Source organism: Nerophis lumbriciformis, linkage group LG13 (genome assembly GCF_033978685.3).
Source record: "Nerophis lumbriciformis linkage group LG13, RoL_Nlum_v2.1, whole genome shotgun sequence".
Taxonomy (NCBI): domain Eukaryota; kingdom Metazoa; phylum Chordata; class Actinopteri; order Syngnathiformes; family Syngnathidae; genus Nerophis; species Nerophis lumbriciformis.
The window spans coordinates 31,929,463-31,948,994 of record NC_084560.2 but is presented as its reverse complement, the minus strand read 5'-3'; the positions used below and the strand labels follow the sequence as shown (position 1 = coordinate 31,948,994).

At 39.4% G+C, this 19,532-nt stretch overlaps 1 protein-coding gene across 2 annotated transcripts in view; it reads right to left on the bottom strand.

Moving 5' to 3' along the window:
• Window positions 1-19,532, bottom strand: part of mcf2lb (mcf.2 cell line derived transforming sequence-like b) — a 50,020-nt gene that overhangs the window by 8,351 nt on the left and 22,137 nt on the right. For both annotated transcript variants that reach the window (XM_061971232.2, XM_061971233.2), the window contains exons 4-27: window positions 19,251-19,341; window positions 15,395-15,514; window positions 15,188-15,304; window positions 14,807-14,956; window positions 14,592-14,716; window positions 14,380-14,494; window positions 14,188-14,307; window positions 12,626-12,817; window positions 12,367-12,558; window positions 12,134-12,293; window positions 10,300-10,358; window positions 10,136-10,221; window positions 10,013-10,079; window positions 9,817-9,932; window positions 7,565-7,634; window positions 7,391-7,483; window positions 7,231-7,323; window positions 7,033-7,158; window positions 5,121-5,342; window positions 4,956-5,048; window positions 4,780-4,858; window positions 762-834; window positions 609-694; window positions 328-420 (exon numbers count right to left, since the gene is read on the bottom strand). In XM_061971232.2, coding sequence (XP_061827216.2) covers window positions 328-420; window positions 609-694; window positions 762-834; window positions 4,780-4,858; window positions 4,956-5,048; window positions 5,121-5,342; window positions 7,033-7,158; window positions 7,231-7,323; window positions 7,391-7,483; window positions 7,565-7,634; window positions 9,817-9,932; window positions 10,013-10,079; window positions 10,136-10,221; window positions 10,300-10,358; window positions 12,134-12,293; window positions 12,367-12,558; window positions 12,626-12,817; window positions 14,188-14,307; window positions 14,380-14,494; window positions 14,592-14,716; window positions 14,807-14,956; window positions 15,188-15,304; window positions 15,395-15,514; window positions 19,251-19,341 — 2,738 coding nt within the window. The remainder of the gene's footprint in view (window positions 1-327; window positions 421-608; window positions 695-761; window positions 835-4,779; window positions 4,859-4,955; window positions 5,049-5,120; window positions 5,343-7,032; window positions 7,159-7,230; window positions 7,324-7,390; window positions 7,484-7,564; window positions 7,635-9,816; window positions 9,933-10,012; window positions 10,080-10,135; window positions 10,222-10,299; window positions 10,359-12,133; window positions 12,294-12,366; window positions 12,559-12,625; window positions 12,818-14,187; window positions 14,308-14,379; window positions 14,495-14,591; window positions 14,717-14,806; window positions 14,957-15,187; window positions 15,305-15,394; window positions 15,515-19,250; window positions 19,342-19,532) is intronic.

Sequence of the window (19,532 nt, the reverse complement as noted above, 5' to 3'; positions counted from 1 at the left end):
ACATACTAGTAAAGCACAAATTCTGCCCTCTAAATAAAGTCTAAATAAAATTAAAAAAACACAAAATTGAATGTATTAATTAAACTCAACACTTGACTCTGAATAATTTGACATGCAGAATATTGTACGTTCCTACAAATGTGTAAAAGGGCTAATACAAATACTTGTATTCAGTATAAAACAGTATAAAGAGCACGACTGGGGTATGTTTAGGGAACAAAAGATTCCTTTAAATGGCGCGGTTTAACGTGAATATAAAAGGCGAACTGCACACAGAGGACGCATGTTGATCTGAGCTGATTAAAAAAATGAATAACCTGCAGTTACCTTTCTGGGTTTTGAGGTTACTGAAGCCCTGTAAAGTAAAGCGCTTTTTAGCCATGGCGGTTCTGTCTGAGGTAGGGCTTGTGGCTCTCTCGTCTGACCCAGAGGGAATGCAAGACAAAGGGAACAGTGACATAAACGAGAGGAAGAACAAGAGGAAAGATGAAAGGTAAGGTTTAAAAACAGCTGGAAGGAATCATGAGGAAAGATATTGATCAAGACAAGAGGCTGAACAAAAGGAGTAATTTGCATGCATGAATGAATTAGGGTTTGAAGTTGCTCACCTTTTCCTACTGACTTTGGCGAAGGAGAGGAATTGGCATCGAGTTCTCCTTTTTTCAGACTCCTTTGGCGCATTTTGAAAGGACTGCTGCTGGGCGAGAAGAACATGTTAAGAACATCACTTGGACACAGTTGTGAGTGTGTTGCAGATATACCTAACGTTCTCTGGTCCACTTGTCACAGTGGGACCTGGGATACATTGATCTGGCGCCCTCTGCTGGCTGGCCTCTGTAAAACATGAAGTAAGAATGATTGTGAAGTAGATTTAAAATTAAAAAAAAAGATCACAGAAAACACATTCAAGTTTTTTTCTTATGTTATTTAAATAGCTAATAAGGATTCTAATTGTTAGTTCTGTTGCCCTTACAGAATAAGATTGTATGTTATATTTAGCCATTGGTACATCATCTTACAACCTTACAACTAATTCTTATGCTTAAGGCTGCCAGTAATATTCAGGTTACGAGCTTCCTCAGCGCTAGTTGACGTGGTGAACCTTGCAAGATCCGACCCATTCATCTGGTTTTACTCGCTAGAATTAGCTTTTAGCGAGAGATGGACATAACTTTGTTTTCCAACCATTGGAAAAGAGAAAGTGAGTGTGGAGGACAGTGTTGGGAAGAAGAAGCAGAGGGTATTCATTGAGTTAAAAAAAGAAATAATCAAAAATTAGTTAAAAAAAGAAATAATCAAAAACATGATTGTGTGAGTGAAAGAGTGTGAGTGTGAGTGAAATGAGTGTAACCGCTTGACAAAGCAGTTCGGGCGTAGCACTGGTAGTCTGCACCATACTGAAGCACAACAAGTCCATAACGCAAGCCAAGGACATTGAAATAATAACTGAACAGCAGACATTTATCCTTTAAAATATGGAAAAAAAACTGCTGATAGTGTTTTTGACAGAGAAGCAACTTAAAGTACCAATAGAGTGAAAAAACAAGTTCCCTCTATATTGAAGCTATTTTCATATAAATCTGATTTATGACACCAAGAGACTTCCAAAGTTTGCAAATAAATAGATATGATCAAAATAGTATAAGTCTCACAGAGATTACAGAGCCATTTTGACAGATGATGAGGAGTCCTGTCACGTGATTGCGTGACGCTGCACGAGGAACCAAATATCCCTTCCCCATCAACAACAATGCTAATCAAGCAGACTTTGTGAGAACCAACGACAGTTACTTTGGGGAAAAAATATGATTCAGGACCTTATATTTTTGAGCCCAAACACAAAGAGGTTGAGTAGTAAGTTTTGGAAGCCGAGTGCTACCAGGACGCAGTTTCATTGTGACACTATAGCATCCGCAGCATTGCTAGGTGCTAAACATACAAACTAACTATATTAAACCATAATAAAACAAACACTTACTGTAATATTTCCACTCTCGCTGGGATGCCGATCGACGGGACGCTCACATAATTCCGTTTACCGGTAGATGAAGATTCAATCACAATCCTCACAAAGGGTTAAAAAAAAGTTATTGCAGGAAGCCTCTTTTGCTGTCTTTTTCGCCACCACGAGGACGTGAAAGTCGACCAGCATGTCAGACCATGGCCAAATTTGTCTACTACCAGGTGAAAGATGCAATAGTTATAATCTAGAATTCACTTTAGCAAGTTTGAGACGAAGCAAAAGCGGTCACCGGCATATAATGTGTTAACAATGGCAGTGTAAGCAAGCATTAGCTCACTGCTATCAATCCACTGCTAAAATAGCCCGTCTGCGTTGACGCTTATAATAACAATATCACTCACGTTTGGTTAATTTTCAGGTCACAACATGTAAATGGAGTATTGTTGAGGATTTCTGGATATTTTTAGAGAGAGTATAATGAGCGCATCAGAGGACCCTTGATCTGTTGACCCAATTGTTAGCTATTTATTTACGATTTAGAATGCATAAAATAGCCAAGCATATGTGTTCTTGACTTGCAAAAGGATTGTGAATGATAAACAGCACATCTCTTTCAAAATGTTTGCATATGATCTGACAACATGGTCGGAATGCAGAAGCGTTACTCCAGTGACGTAGAATCTACGGAAATAACTGAAGTGCAATATTCAAAATGGCTGACTGAACTTGTGGCTTTTTGTGATGTTTTAACTGTGTTTTCACATACAGGTAAAAGCCAGTAAATTAGAATATTTTGAAAAACTTGATTTATTTCAGTAATTGCAGTCAAAAGGTGTAACTTGTACATTATATTTATTCATTGCACACAGACTGATGCATTCAAATGTTTATTTCATTTAATTTTGATGATTTGAAGTGGCAACAAATGAAAATCCAAAATTCCGTGTGTCACAAAATTAGAATATTACTTAAGGCTAATACAAAAAAGGGATTTTTAGAAATGTTGGCCAACTGAAAAGTATGAAAATGAAAAATATGAGCATGTACAATACTCAATACTTGGTTGGAGCTCCTTCTGCCTCAATTACTGCGTTAATGCGGCGTGGCATGGAGTCGATGAGTTTCTGGCACTGCTCAGGTGTTATGAGAGCCCAGGTTGCTCTGATAGTGGCCTTCAACTCTTCTGCGTTTTTGGGTCTGGCATTCTGCATCTTCCTTTTCACAATACCCCACAGATTTTCTATGGGGCTAAGGTCAGGGGAGTTGGCGGGCCAATTTAGAACAGAAATACCATGGTCCGTAAACCAGGCACGGGTAGATTTTGCGCTGTGTGCAGGCGCCAAGTCCTGTTGGAACTTGAAATCTCCATCTCCATAGAGCAGGTCAGCAGCAGGAAGCATGAAGTGCTCTAAAACTTGCTGGTAGACGGCTGCGTTGACCCTGGATCTCAGGAAACAGAGTGGACCGACACCAGCAGATGACATGGCATCCCAAACCATCACTGATGGTGGAAACTTTACACTAGACTTCAGGCAACGTGGATCCTGTGCCTCTCCTGTCTTCCTCCAGACTCTGGGACCTCGATTTCCAAAGGAAATGCAAAATTTGCATGGTTGGGTGATGGTTCGGGGTGCCATGTCATCTGCTGGTGTCGGTCCACTCTGTTTCCTGAGATCCAGGGTCAACGCAGCCGTCTACCAGCAAGTTTTAGAGCACTTCATGCTTCCTGCTGCTGACCTGCTCTATGGAGATGGAGATTTCAAGTTCCAACAGGACTTGGCGCCTGCACACAGCGCAAAATCTACCCGTGCCTGGTTTACGGACCATGGTATTTCTGTTCTAAATTGGCCCGCCAACTCCCCTGACCTTAGCCCCATAGAAAATCTGTGGGGTATTGTGAAAAGGAAGATGCAGAATGCCAGACCCAAAAACGCAGAAGAGTTGAAGGCCACTATCAGAGCAACCTGGGCTCTCATAACACCTGAGCAGTGCCAGAAACTCATCGACTCCATGCCACGCCGCATTAACGCAGTAATTGAGGCAAAAGGAGCTCCAACCAAGTATTGAGTATTGTACATGCTCATATTTTTCATTTTCATACTTTTCAGTTGGCCAACATTTCTAAAAATCCCTTTTTTGTATTAGCCTTAAGTAATATTCTAATTTTGTGCCACACAGAATTTTGGATTTTCATTTGTTGCCACTTCAAATCATCAAAATTAAATGAAATAAACATTTGAATGCATCAGTCTGTGTGCAATGAATAAATATAATGTACAAGTTACACCTTTTGAATGCAATTACTGAAATAAATCAAGTTTTTCAAAATATTCTAATTTACTGGCTTTTACCTGTACTTTGCGGATTGTAAATACAATTGGATATAGTTTAATGGATACAATGAAACACAAATAAGCACATAAAGTCAACTTGTTTTTCCACTCTACTGGTACTTTAAAGGAGATAAATGCTGCACATAATTATTACATTACCTAATAAAACTACTGTAGTTGTTAGAACATTCTATGTTTTTGTTTTTATACAATACATTTTATCTAAATTTTCTTTTTCTTTTAAAAGACATGTTACATTTTAAAAATTTTACTCTTTTTTTAAATTGATTTCAATTCATTTCAATGAGTGGTGCTGCATCACAGTACCAATTAAACTGGTATCCCAAGGTACCACTGTATGTCAGTATGGTTTTTGCTTCGAAAGAAGAAAGTTATTTACAGTTTCACTATATAGTGCCCTTGCTTTTCAAAGTAAACTTTTGGAACAAGCAGGTGCTTTCACAGTAAGAGTACCCCCTTTACCTCTGCACGCCTCCAGCTGAGTGGTCAAAACCTTCCTAATCTCGTTCACCCAGGTGGTCTTCACTTCAGCAGTCAGGGCCTAAAAATGTCAGAGTAACAAATAATAAAAGGTTGAAAAGTGCAAATTGTATTTTACTTGACCAACGTGGCTAGTTTACATCCATCCACAGCCGTACCTGTACAATGAAGACCTCTTCTCTGGAGTTGCTCCAGATTTCAAACTTTTTATCTCCTCCTTTGGCGTTCTCGGTAATTCCCACAGCGTTCATCTGTTGTGGCAAACAGACCAGAGAAATGTCAACCAATCAATAAAAAAATCCTACAATGCAAAATGCGCTTACACTGAGCGACTGCTTGAAGCTATAGGAGGGAGCTTTCTCGTAGCCCTCCCCGTTCTCCTCCCTCTTCTTGCAAAAGAGCAGGGCCTTCTCGTGCAGGAAGAGGTGCCTCTGCATGGGCTTGAAACGGGCCAGGTCCTTGACCTTGACGTGGCCTTTCTTGTGCTCTGTCCACACGCTGAACGAACCCTGCATCAGCAGCTTGCCAAGGTCACCCAGGTTCCCCTGAAGAAAATAGGGATTAAGTAGAGGCTGTTGTAGTTCTCTCTGGGATTTAACATGTGACCTATTTCAAGTCACTTTAGCACCACACAGAATAACATTGGGATCTGTTTACACTGTGAGCGCTGTAGTAGAAATGGCAATAGATGTATTTCTTTAAAAAGTGTTCTACACTATTAACAGTACCTGCCATGTCTCAAATAATTGCCACAATGATACTTTCAACAAATAAAACACCTGACCTCAAATAATATTATATTATTTCCCTGTGGAACTGAAAAAAAACTTGACTTACCTAATGTCCAATGTGTTCCATTACCAAATTATATTGGATTCATTTATGACCACCCATTTGTACATTTATTAATCTAATTTAAGTAATATAAATTAGTAAATCATCACAATATCCGAATATATAATATATATAATATTAAAAAAAAACTTGTATCTGTTTATTTTTTATGTATTTATTTTGGACACAACAAACCAAAAATACTCATCATTTGCACAATTTAAATAAGAAAAACAGCATGACCAATACAATATGTTCATTTGTAAAAAACACAAAACAGATAAAAAAAACAAAATAAATATTAAAAGAAAATGGTAAAAAAAGAGTGTGTCCGAAAACCAACAGGAAGAAGCAAAGCTTATAATATCCTGCCCCAATACTCAGATGTAATAATCTTATTCTTGATCCACAATACAATACATAATCACCTGATTTATAAAAATGTAGTCGTCCCTCGCCACATCGCGCTTCAAATATTGCAAAATCCCCACACTGCGGATTTAAAAAACTGTCATTCTACAATGTGGGTCATAAACTAAGCTTTTTCAAACATAAAAATGGCTAAATGAACTAAACATATCAATACTGCCATAGTATTGGCCACTAGAGGAAACTAAACCAATGAGTATCGTGGCACTGATTGGCACAGCCTCAAGCAGCATTACTATATTGGGAAAAAAAAAGAGTATGACTAAAGGGTGTTATTTCATGTCTCTAGGGCTCTCATAATGTTCTAGCCATTTATATTTATTTATTCTTACTCACGGAAATTCATTTATCACGGCCATGCCTGGAACCAATTTACAGCGATAAACAAGAGCCGATTGTATCCAGTATATCAGATAGATGTGAATGTAAGAATAATATGTTTACATCTGCATATACTCACAATAATAAACCCACTCATAACAGTATCCAATGTAATTTCTATAAATGCATTACACCTTTTAAGTTATTTTATGTTTCTTCCTCTTTGTTGCACATATCAAATACACTTTATTTTGTATTTATTTTCAAATTGAATGATGCTATTGCTTTGTTAATTAATTACATTATTTATTTTGGGGGAAATGGTAATGATATCAAATCAATACACCTATATACAGTATGGTATTACATGAAGATAACATGTATAATATTGTTCTATATGCATTTGTACAAATAAAGGCGTTTCAAACTATTTCTGATAAAAACCTGTTCCTTTCTACAGCGGAGTAAATAAACGACTCCCTAGCTAGCTATTGTCTGTCACAAAAACAGTCAACAGACTATTTAAGATACCGTAGTGGTTTGTACTCACAAAAAAGGTACTAAAAAGTGATACAATGTAAAAAATTATAGTTGTGATTTACATTGTTCTGGCTGGCTTTTGACGGTCCATGGTTCTGGATAAGATCATACCTCATATCCTGTAATGGCGATGAGGTGCATGGAGTCATTAACAGCCTTAAGAATACCCAAGATGGACGTCAGAGCCTCCTGCAAGTCGTCGGCCCCCTCACAGCCTTTACTGTATTTAAGCATTTCCTGCAGAGAGCAATACAAAAAAAACTTCACACTTGAGCACAAACCTTGATGAACAGATCCTGGACATGTTACCTTAAGCAGCAGTTGGTATTTGGTGATTCTCTGTACAGGCTTCAGCAGGTATGAATCTAAGCCCAGTTTATGCTCAAGCTTTTTCTGACACTCCTGGTAAAATAAAAAAATAAAAAGACAAAAGAACAAGCTGATAAAGGCGAACGTGCTGAAGAAGTACCTGGAAGAAGGCGGCGTCGGAGCACTGCCTCCAGAGGCTTTCGGAGCGGGGCTTGTTGTGGCAGTACTTCTCGTAGATCTGCAGGTCTGTCATCTGAGTGAGAAAAGATAAATTGTGTCTAGGAAACATTTACAATCAATAAATTTGACTGGTAGAACATGATCATTTACTAACCCTTTCCAAGAAACATCTCCCAACCAATTCTGGACAGTCGGCGTACAGCTCCAGCTCCCTCAAAAACGTCCTGAAAAACCATTGAAAAAAAAATCATTCCAGATCTTCTAAAAATTCTAAAGGTTTTAGAGTACTAATACATAAAAAAATAACCTTTGTTACATTTCTGAGTACAAAAGCAGGTATCTTGAGATGTTGCCTCAAGATACCGCCATCATGCGAGACTTGAGCTCAGTGAGTATCTGAAGCATTAACTTTTTAAGTGTGTTATGCTTTTTGTTTGTCTTTTTCATGTTGAGTAAGGCCACCACACAACAGTTGGCAATAACCATGACCTTTGAACAGGAAATTTAACTTTTTGCGCTGATGTCTTGGCGGCACAGTACAATATGGCTAAAGCAACCTAAAAGGTCAACATCAAAACTCAAAGAAGCAGATCATAGTGTACTTATTAGTGTACACTAATCTTAACTACCATTAATACAATACACTCATTCACTTTTGTCACAACATCATCATCAAGTTTTTTGTTTCAAGATCAACTTCTTCTTACGCTTGTATGACACATTAACTAGACCTATGAGGATTTTAATATACATTTAAAAATGTGGTCTAGAGTAGTAAATCTCAAACTGTGGTACATGTACCATTAGTGGTACGCGAGCTTCATCTAGTGGTACGCCAAAGAATCCCTTCATTAAAGTACAGTGTTTTATTTTCCTATGTTAATGTGACAGTGGCCAAAAATATTAAATATACTTGTTAAATAAAACCTCTACCTTGTTTTTGATGAATACTTAGGGTTAGGCGGGACACACCCTGTCGAGGTCACCACCTCATCGCAGGGCCAACACAGATAGACAGACAAACATTCACGCTTACGTTCACATACTAGGGCCAATTTAATGATGCCAATCAACCTAATTCATCTTATTAATCAACATATACTGATTGCTTAGTAGCAGCAATGTGTGTCATTTGGTAGCCAACCAACAAGATCTTGATTAGGGCGACTAAAAGCCTAGATCAGGGGTGTCCAAACTACGGCTCACAGGCCATGTGCGGCCCGCAGTACGCCTTGTTACAGTATTTAATAATATTAAAGTTAATCTAAATACATTTCTTCATACTGTCAATGTAACCAATGTCAGCCAATGATCATGTGTGTTACATTGCTACCTTAAAATCATAGCATCTATTTATATATAGCTATCCAAACAACATGGTGCAATTAAATAAAACACCACATCAAGTTTACATACATGTGCCACCACACAATCTCAATGTCCACTAAACTATGTGGACATTAAAAAAAGCACCGTAACCAATTCAAAATCACATCCCTCTAAATCCACTACAAAGCATTATGGGTAATAAGCTAAACTTTCTCTCGCCACACTTCCCTGTTTGGCACGTTTGATCTGAGTTTGATGTTTCTGATGGATTACAAAACATTAAGGAGCCCTTCAGGAAAAGTAAACAAGGTAACAGTTTGTCGTATGACAGCGTATTGGCGATTTCGATTTCCCCCCAAAATTGGGCTTTACCGCAGGTTGTACTGTATTTTTACATGTTTGCAAACTTCCCTCTTCAATTTGGTATTAATTTAATATGCAGACTTAAATTATTGGGATTGCCAATCTCGCGAGAAAACAGCTGTGTAAACTTCATCAGCACACACACACACACTCCCACAGTTCAGCACACTGATGTGGAATAAATATTAAGAAACAGGTTTTATCTGAAAAAAATCACTATAAGTTACTGGAACTTTCTTTATACAGTGCTGATGGTAGTTTAGTAATGCAGCTACCGGTATTTAAGACTTTTACATTAAACTAAACTCAGATGGATGGATGGATGGACAGATGATAGATAGATAGATAGATAGATAGATAGATAGATAGATAGATAGATAGGCTACCAACCAATTTGTTTTAGCCCAATGTGACCCTTGATTCTAAACGTTTGGTTACCCAAGGCATAGATGATTCACACATGAGAACAGATTTACCCAGGGACAGGTTAATGCCTTCTATTAATGTATTTCCAAACAATTTAAGACACCAGTGAAACCCCCATAATGTCTTAAAACAAACATTATGTGATTAAGTGAGGCTGGTCCAAGGTTGTCATGGCAGTAAAATAAAAGACATGCTTGTATCCTCATTGCAAGTGAGAGTTTTCAAAGCCATCATTAATTGCTATTCATTTTGAGTGAAACAAAATAGTATTAGAGGGCGTTCATTCACCTCTTGTGGAAGTGGTAGATTTCAGGCATGTTGCCAAACAGAACTTCCTTTTTGTTCTGCAACGAAGCGGGGATGAGGTGCGCCATTGCTAGGTTATCCATCTCGGAGGCGTAGCCCTGCAATAAACATAACTCTGTAATACTAACGACACACACAGAAATAAAAACAGCCTTCATAAGGGGAGTTAAATAAACACCTGTAACACACACAGCAGCTCCTCGACGTAAGCTCTCTCAGTTTCCAGCAGCTCGTTCATGACGTGCCTGAAAGAGAAATAATTTCAATCCATCTGTTGAGGATTTCCCGGATGATGTCTCACCTCCTCAGCACAGCCAAATTCTCGTCCTCTTCCGACAGAGAGCCGTGTCTGCAGTTACCGTGTCCGTTCTGTAGCTGTTCGTCCCCCTATAGGACAGAAAACAAGATGAATGAACCGATATGGAGCAAATGCTCGTCAATACAAATCAAATCACGTCTACTCACTTTCTCAGAACTTCCAGTGTTTCCCCCGGAGGCACTCCGATCCAGTTTACCTCTATGCGCTGCAGCCGGAGATGAGTCATGTAGAATATCATAGTATGATTATGTTATACATACCTGCCGCCTCATTAGGCACACTTCCATAATGCATTAATGAGATTCTATTATCTTGGTGCCGCAAGGTGGTACTGTTGCTGTTCTCAGTCAAGCACAAGAAGAGGGCAAGACAACTCGCAGGCATATCATTGTGGTTTGTGAAGCCCTTTGAGGCACTTGTGATTCAGGGCTATACAAATAAAATGAGATTGCTTGATTTGTTGGTATAGAAACAGTAGCGTTAGAGATAAAAAATAAGACTTAGACATTTAAAAAACATAACACACTAATTATGACTGTAATTAATGACACTCAAAGTTCAATATAGTGCGGTCCTACATAACGCGATCAAATTACCAAATTATCGCGTAAAAACAAACTTACACAAACAATCTTTATTAAAGTGTACAAAAAGAAGTAAATTAAAAAAAATAAAAAATTGCAAAAAACATTGACTCAGTGATGTCTAAACCTACTGGTGGCTAACATCCGCCCCATTCTGTGACGTGGAAGCATTCACATCACGTAACGTGAGGACACCATCCACCAAGCAGGTTTAGGGCAGCTGAGCTTCGCGCATAACTTTTTCGAAAAGAAAAGGGAAAAAAATAAGGATTTCTACATAACGCGATATCGGAAATAACTCGATCGGTATTTTATGGACTCCAACGACCGCGTTATATCGAATTTTGAGTGATTTGACACACCTGGTTTCGAACATTTTGACCCTGTTACATGGTTAATAAGCACCGATGCATGAGGTATTGCTTTGATGGTCAGTTGCTAGTTAGCTAACAATTTCCATAAATGTATGTTGCCTCTTTTTGCTAAGTCCACTTGCATTGGGACCAGTCAGATCGAGCAAATCGGGCACTTTACTTTAACTATTGTGAGAAAAGACATCCGAGTTTCTTCACTGTATCGTAAAGGTGTACCTAATAAAAGTATCAATGCGCTCATACGATCAGGTGTGCAGTGGGCCCAAGCAGTGTGAATACACCCTAATAGACTATAATACATTCTCACAATAGTCTATACCAGAGGTTCTTAACATTTTTGACATCGTGGCCCGGGGCGCACTCAAATATTAACACTGAATTAAGCACTAGTGTGTGAATGTGAGTGTGAATGTTGTATGTCTATCTGTGTTGGCCCTGCGATGAGGTAGCGACTTGTCCAGGGTGTACGCTACCTTCCGCCCAAATGCAGCTGAGATAGGCTCCAGCACCCCCGCGACCCCGAACGGGACAAGCGGTAGAAAATGGATGGATGGATGGATGATAGAAATCTTACTTTTGATTTTAATTATATTTAATAATTATAGCTAACCTACTTACACCTTGTCAAATGATATGAAAGTATGTGCTAATGACAAATATTATTATTTATTTAACATATAACCCTTAGGCTTAGGTCAGGCTGATTAAATATCAACCAAACATACTGTATAAGGGACTCATAGATAACTGACGAAAAATAAATGTATATACAATTATGTTTTGCTAAAATAAACTAAATTATTAATACATGTTTCCTAACAAAACTGTAAATAAAATTTTTGAGCATTAAAAAAAAATACAGCTTCCCCAGTTTAATCATAATTTTTGTACTCAAGAAACTTCTCTATGACGTTAGCTCCAGACTTATTCTGTTTGTTTGAGATTGTCATTACTGCCCCAGCCCTATTGTTAGGAAACACTGGTCTATCTATACTCAATGGCTTTCTCTTATTAGGACTGACCTGGTGAGCTGATGGGAGATTTGATGAAAGCTTCAGGTCGTGGGGCTACTGGCTGCACTGGTCTGGTCTGCTTGGCTGCCAACTTATTCAGGCTGACCCTCCTCTTGTCGAACATCTCTTGCATGGACGTCTGCTTCTGGAAGACCTTCTCCACTTGGTCCTGTTCAACATCGATGATTTTGAATGTCAGGACATTGTAGGAGGTGGGTGTCCCATTTAGCTGGGGGTTTTACCTTGAGCTGCTGGTTGAGCACTTCCTCATAATCTCTCCAGATGTTACTAGGATCCGACAATCGTTCTTGGTCTGCTTCGGCCAGGAAACCCTCCAGCTCCTGCAGGGCTAACTCTGCCCCCTCGTGTGATTGACACTTGTCCACGGGCTGAGACGCCAGAAGGTAAATACCGTCGTCGCACCATTTTGAAGCCTGTAGATGACAGCGAGATAAAGCATGAGAAAAGTGTGTATGTGTGTTGGGTTGTGTAGATCCTCACCCTCTCTAAACAGCCATGCAGCTCTCGGGCTTTGAGCAGCTGCTCCTTCTTGGCCTTCAAGTCGGCACTCAGGACCTGTCCTACCGCTCGGAGCTCGCTACTTTTGGGCAGAATAGAATCCTGAGCATAGTGAGCCTTCTCGATGAGGTCGTCACCTTCTCGCGCCAAAGCCAGAGCTCTGTCCAGGACCTCCTGTGGGCCACAATCACAATTTATTATTGTTTGCTTAAAAAGAGCACAGAAAAGGAACCATATTTAGCAACATAAATAAATGTTCAAAATAGACCGAAAAGTAGAATCATGCGATTTTACTAAAAACAGTCAATTTTATTTTATTTTTGCAAATGGCTACACCTCCAATTAAATCCAATAGCGTATTAGTAATTACTGTCAGTTAACGCCTGTGTCCAAACTAACTACCGGCGTGTGGTCTACAAAAGCAAATAACCCATATGTCTAATTAGTGCCGGGTCAATGCGTACTATTGTTTACAATAACTTTGTCAGACCTATAAATGCTGTGTCAGCAGTTTACTTCTTATCGCTATTACAACCTTGGCTCTTTTGCTGCTGTGTTGCACAATATACTTGGTAATAAATTACCATACTGCAGGCATGTGATTACCCTTTGATAAAAAAGGAGGAAAACTGACAAAAAAAAAGACAAACATTTCTATCGGCGCAAAGTGCTGCCACCCAAGCCCTGTAACAAAATTTTCTAAATCAAGACTACATTGCCTGCAATTTGGTGCATTTTTACACTATACTTTACCTTTAGATTTATTGTTATCTACCAACCTCTTTTGGCTGTCTTTTCGACACTTACATGTCCTATGTAATGTACCACACATTTTTTAGATGTTTAGTAGATAATTTACTAACATTATTATCATTGAAAATGTAATGTAAAATTATAACATTTATAACATGCATAACTGAGAAAACGTTTCCCATTCGGCAACTATCCCCTAGCCCCGCCCCCTTAGGGAATATACTTCCGATGTTGCGACCTTTGTTTACATCCGTCAGGTCAAAAATATACATTCTCGCTGGCTACTAATAAATACTCTAGAACTACAACTGGAATGGTGTTCAGATTGTAACATTCCAAATAAAGCCATCAATGCTGTGGTTTGGAGAGCAAACGAAGGCAAAAAGAAAGCTAGCTAGCTGGTTAGCTAACGAGCAAGCTTGTTTTGGTGTTCCTGGTTGTCTTCCGTCCTGCAACTCAGGGCTGCGTTTAGGCAAGAAGAACAGAGAGTGCCTGTGGCTGAGGCGAACGTTTAAAAAATGTAGTTTAGATCATATTTCTATTGAGATTTGATAAAAAAACGTGGAAGTGATATATTTTGATGCGAAAAAGAATGCCGACGCGGACATGTCACAAAAGAGCTACATTTTCAATTCTATCATTCCACTCTAATTTTTTATACAAGTTAAAACATGAACTTGTGATATATAATATCAGCCAATCAGCAAATATTAACCTCTGTCCAATTACTACCTGCTTTTAATTAACTCTTCAATTAAAGCATACATTGGGATGAGGAATGCTTCACTTACACTGACTGTCTCCTCATAGGTGGTGAGCTCGCTTAAGATATGGTCAGCGTGGACGGGGCTGATGCCCACCTCCGAGAAGGTGGACACTTTCTCCAACACCTGATCCAGCAGAACTCTAACCTGGAGGCACAAACGCAACACATTTAAGACAAGGAACAGAGACGTCAGCGTGAGTGCATCCGATCCACTTACCTCCTTGTAGTTGTCCTCAAAGTGACGCAGCTGGAGACATTGCTCCAGTTTGGACCGGTGCTTCCCCCAGAATTCGTCAAAAGCTATTTCGGTCTCGTCCACCTGAGAGAGCAATCTGATAGAGGACAGGAAATGATGGTTAAAAATGGATGTGAGCGCAAGAGATGCTGACTGGTTGCTTTGTGAGTCTGGTGTCGATCCAGACCACGTACCTCTGCACTGTTGCCAGGTTCTCCAGTTCGTCTTGGTTCATGTTGTGGTCGGGGTTCTGCATCACAGGCTCGTTAATGCTCTCCAGCAGCCTTCTGCCATGCCTCAGAGACACCAGCAGATCATCCTGCACAATCGCACAAAGACCCAACTGTATTCTCCACAAAAGTCTACTTGTGTGACAAATAAAAGAATTGTGTGTGCATGTGTGTTGTACCTTCATCTTGTCTCTCTTGCTGCCGTGTGCACTGAGCAGGATGGTGGTGGCCTGGGTCTCATTGGGGAGTTCTGTTTCTGCCAGCTCAGCACCAAAAGACTGCAGGGCCTGGGCCGTCTTCTTCACCATCAACGCAAATCCTTCGATGGCCTGCCATCACCATAAACAAATAGATCAATGTTAAACATTGATAACATGCTGTAAGAATACAATGTATGAGACTCCTGTCTTTGCTGCTATCTTGTAACCACATAGTGATACTACATAAGAGCTTCATATACACAGTAACATAACAGAAACATACATTTAAAATACTTAATTAATTCTCAATTTAGCCAATATTAATTAAGTAAAAATCTGTTCAAGTTAGTATATAAATACCGTGCGGTGAGAGATCCACTTCTGGTGACAGTACACCTGCGTCCCCCCAAGTTCATGGGTCAGCTGTGTGTGGTCAATGTACGAGTGAAGCTCACTTACTGAGCTCAGCATGATCACCTGGAGGACACATATATAGTACATTCTCCAGAAGACCTTTGCAAAAACAAACTGGGTCACTTAAGGCGACGGAAACACACGTATACGTACTGGCACTTTCATCTTGAACTCATCTTTGTTGAACTTGAAGAGGATGTCGGAGAGCGTGCGCTGGAACAGGGTGGTGGGCCTCAGGACCAGAACCAGCTGGAGGTTTCCAGGGAATGAGCCCTAAGATGACACCAATAACAATGTTATAAGAGGAGAATCAATATAAGCGCTGTATCAAATTCTGCTTAGATAAAAATGATAATGCTCAGTTTCTAGTTGGATAGGTGACTCAGCAGAGGTTTTTAAGGCCAATTGTTTTCTCTGAAGCACAGACCTTTGCCAAGATTGAACGATCAACAAATTAAACAAAAAAATGTTGTATCTAATTGTCTCACCACAACATCCATTTCTGCAATGAGTTGTAAGTGTTCTGACGAGAACGAGGCAGTAGATGGTGTAAGAAACATTTTGTGTCATTAAAAACACAAAATGAGTACAAGCCACACTTAAGGCACAGACTCAATATAATCGAGTATATTATGTATATAATTAGTTAATATTAATAATAATTAATATTATGTATATAATATATACACACGCACACACGCCCACACACACACACACACACACACACACACACACACACACACACACACACACACACACACACACACACACACACACACACATTTGAGATCTAAAATTATATATTTTAAATCAATATTAAAAAAATCTGCATTTTCACCCTGATTCGCACCAAAATTTATAGGTCCTAGTTGTGTAGTTTTTGCATAATCCTGCAAACAAAAAACTATAACAAACCAACAGCAATCAAAACAATAGTTATATACAATGACAAGATGGCGTTTGTATTCATTATTAACACCACCATGTCTCACTTCAGACCAAAGGAGGACAGAGAGCTCCTCTTCACCAGCCGTGCAGGAGAGATAAAGCTGATTTAATTTAAACCGAACAACCATCCTCCATCAGTGTCTCCAGAGAGCAGCTCTGGCAGCAAATAATCACATCCCATTCATTTCACTTCATTTTTTTGTTCTCTCCGCAGTAGAACATGACTGATTTAACGTAAAACTGGGAAGAAAGCAATAAACGACTGGTGATCTTAACATATTCTATCCAAATAAAGGAGCTGTTTCCTGTTCCGGATCAGCAGAAAGAAACAATAGCTGGCAGGGGAGATGGAAGATCCAGATTGCTGAGGATGATGTCACTTTCTGATATCATCTTCTTTCATGTGCACTATTCATCATTCAGTATAACAACAGAGAGAGAAAAAGAGAGAGAGAGAGAGAGAGAGAGAGAGAGAGAGAGAGAGAGAGAGAGAGAGAGAGAGAGAGAGAGATGGCGAAAGGCGGGAAACAACATTTATTTCAATCGTAATACAGTGGAACCTCTATGTTTATTCCCCAAATGTAATTGGCAAAATCTGTTTCAGGATCAAATTGTCAACAGAATACAAACAATAGTAACAAACAGTCGCTTCACATAAAGACTACAATATTGTTTATTATTTATTACCTTACAGGGAGTAAACCTATATTGCCACACAAGATGTACACAGACTAATCTAAAGTGCAATAATGTTTAATTTCTATTGTGTTGTCCCTCAAAATATATACTCTAATAAAATTGATGTGCTTACTTGTATGAGATACTCCAGTCTTTAGGTGAAGCAACTGAACCTAACCTAGCATATGTTACTAGATTTTGGTGAAAAGTTGATTTTAAATATGAACAATTCGGAGGTCAACCAGCAACCTGGAATGATGTTCAACCTTGTAGGTTTCGGTGTACAGTACTAGGATTAATGTAAATACCGTTAGCGAAACCAGTGGTTTCACATACATTCAAGCAAAAAAATTATCAAAATAAAATAATTAGCAACAATTGAAAAATTAAGCAAAACAATATAATGGAACAGGAAACATATGTTGATACTAAGGATGAACGATATTAAAATTTCATATTAGGATTATTGTGACCAAAATGATCCCGATTATCATTATTATCGCGTTATTGCTGAATGTGCTCAAAAAGAACTTATGCACAAATTGTTATCTATGGTTATTTTAAATAACTAACGTCGCGTAATAACACCTTTGTGTCAACTCTCTCGTTTGAGTCACACATTAAGAGTGTTACTAAAACGGCCTTCTTTCATCTCCGTAATATCGCTAAAATTCGTTCTATTTTATCCACTAGCGACGCTGAGATCATTATTCATGCGTTCGTTACGTCTCGTCTCGACTACTGTAACGTATTATTTTCGGGTCTCCCTATGTCTAGCATTAAAAGATTACAATTGGTACAAAATGCGGCTGCTAGACTTTTGACAAGAACAAGAAAGTTTGACCATATTACGCCTATACTGGCTCACCTGCACTGGCGTCCTGTGCACTTAAGTTGCGACTTTAAGGTTTTACTACTTACGTATAAAATACTACACGGTCTAGCTCCAGCCTATCTTGCCGATTGTATTGTACCATATGTCCCGGCAAGAAATCTGCGTTCAAAGAACTCCGGCTTATTAGTGATTCCCAGAGCCCAAAAAAAGTCTGCGGGCTATAGAGCGTTTTCTATTGGGGCTCCAGTACTATGGAATGCCCTCCCGGTAACAGTTAGAGATGCTACCTCAGTAGAAGCATTTAAGTCCCATCTTAAAACTCATTTGTATACTCTAGCCTTTAAATAGACCCCCCTTTTAGACCAGTTGATCTGTAGTTTCTTTTCTTTTCTCCTCTGCTCCCCTCTCCCTTGTGGAGGGGGGGGGGGGGGGGGGGGGGGGGCGCACAGGTCCGGTGGCCATGGATGAAGTGCTGGCTGTCCAGAGTCGGGACCCGGGGTGGACCGCTCGCCTGTGCATCGGTTGGGAACATCTCTGCGCTGCTGACCCGTATCCGCTCGGGATGGTGTCCTGCTGGCCCCACTATGGACTGGACTCTTACTATTATGTTGGATCCACTATGGACTGGACTCTCACAATATTATGTCAGACCCACTGGACATCCATTGCATTCGGTCTCCCCTAGAGGAGGGGGGGGGTTACCCACATATGCGGTCCTCTCCAAGGTTTCTCATAATCATTCACATCGACGTCCCACTGGGGTGAGTTTTTCCTTGCCCTTATGTGGGCTCTGTACCGAGGATGTCGTTGTGGCTTGTGCAGCCCTTTGAGACACTTGTGATTTAGGGCTATATAAATAAACATTGATTGATTGATTGATATTCCTCCAAGTATATATATATATATATATATATATATATATATATATTAATGTTCACAATTGAATATATTGCTCATACATGTGTTTATAAAAGTTAAGATTGTGGTATGTCGTTTCTTAATGGAGAAATACTTTAATCTTGGTGTCAAAGTGCAGTTATAAATCACAGTTTTTAAATAATTTTAATTTAAAAGGGTAATACTAACCGTTGAGGGTTTTACCTTGGTTATCATTAATAATACTGTTTATTGTGACATCCCTAGTTGATACAAATAACACAGATTTGTCTTTAAATATATGTAAACACATTTTTTTGTCTACATACATGGGAAACACAAACGGCTCAATTTAATTGTTAAATTTATTAATTTTTACATTTTCATCAAATCGTCACATTTTTCCTCTTTGCTTGGACTCTTTTGTGATTGCATCACACAAAAACTAAAACTAAAACATGCTTGTGGATGCTGAATGAGATAAAAACTTTGGGAACATGTGTGTTCCTTTCCAGCTATGGAGATGGTACAAATGGCGCAATAATCAGCACAATTATGGGGTACATTAATGGAGATTGCACCCCAAGGGATACCTTTATCTGACTGTGTATAGGTAAGTGTCTCTCACTCAGGGGGAGTTTCAAACATTCCCAAAACAAAACGCGTGCTCACCGCGATCCGAAGCAGGGTCCCTTTGACGGCCGCCCATCGGTCCTGCCGGCGATCGATGACAAGAATGAAGCCCACGTCCGTTGATGGCAAACTGGTTAACAAACAATAGAAAACAAACCCTTTACAAAAAACATTTACTACAAAAAAGGAGCTAGGAAAGGCAAAACCATTTGTGAGTCAAGTGATAAAGCTACATTGTGTCGTTTGTTGTGTCGCTCCTTATCTTCTCAAGCAGGGGTACACCTCCTGGTGACTTGGCCCCGATCCTCCCCTCCCTGCGCC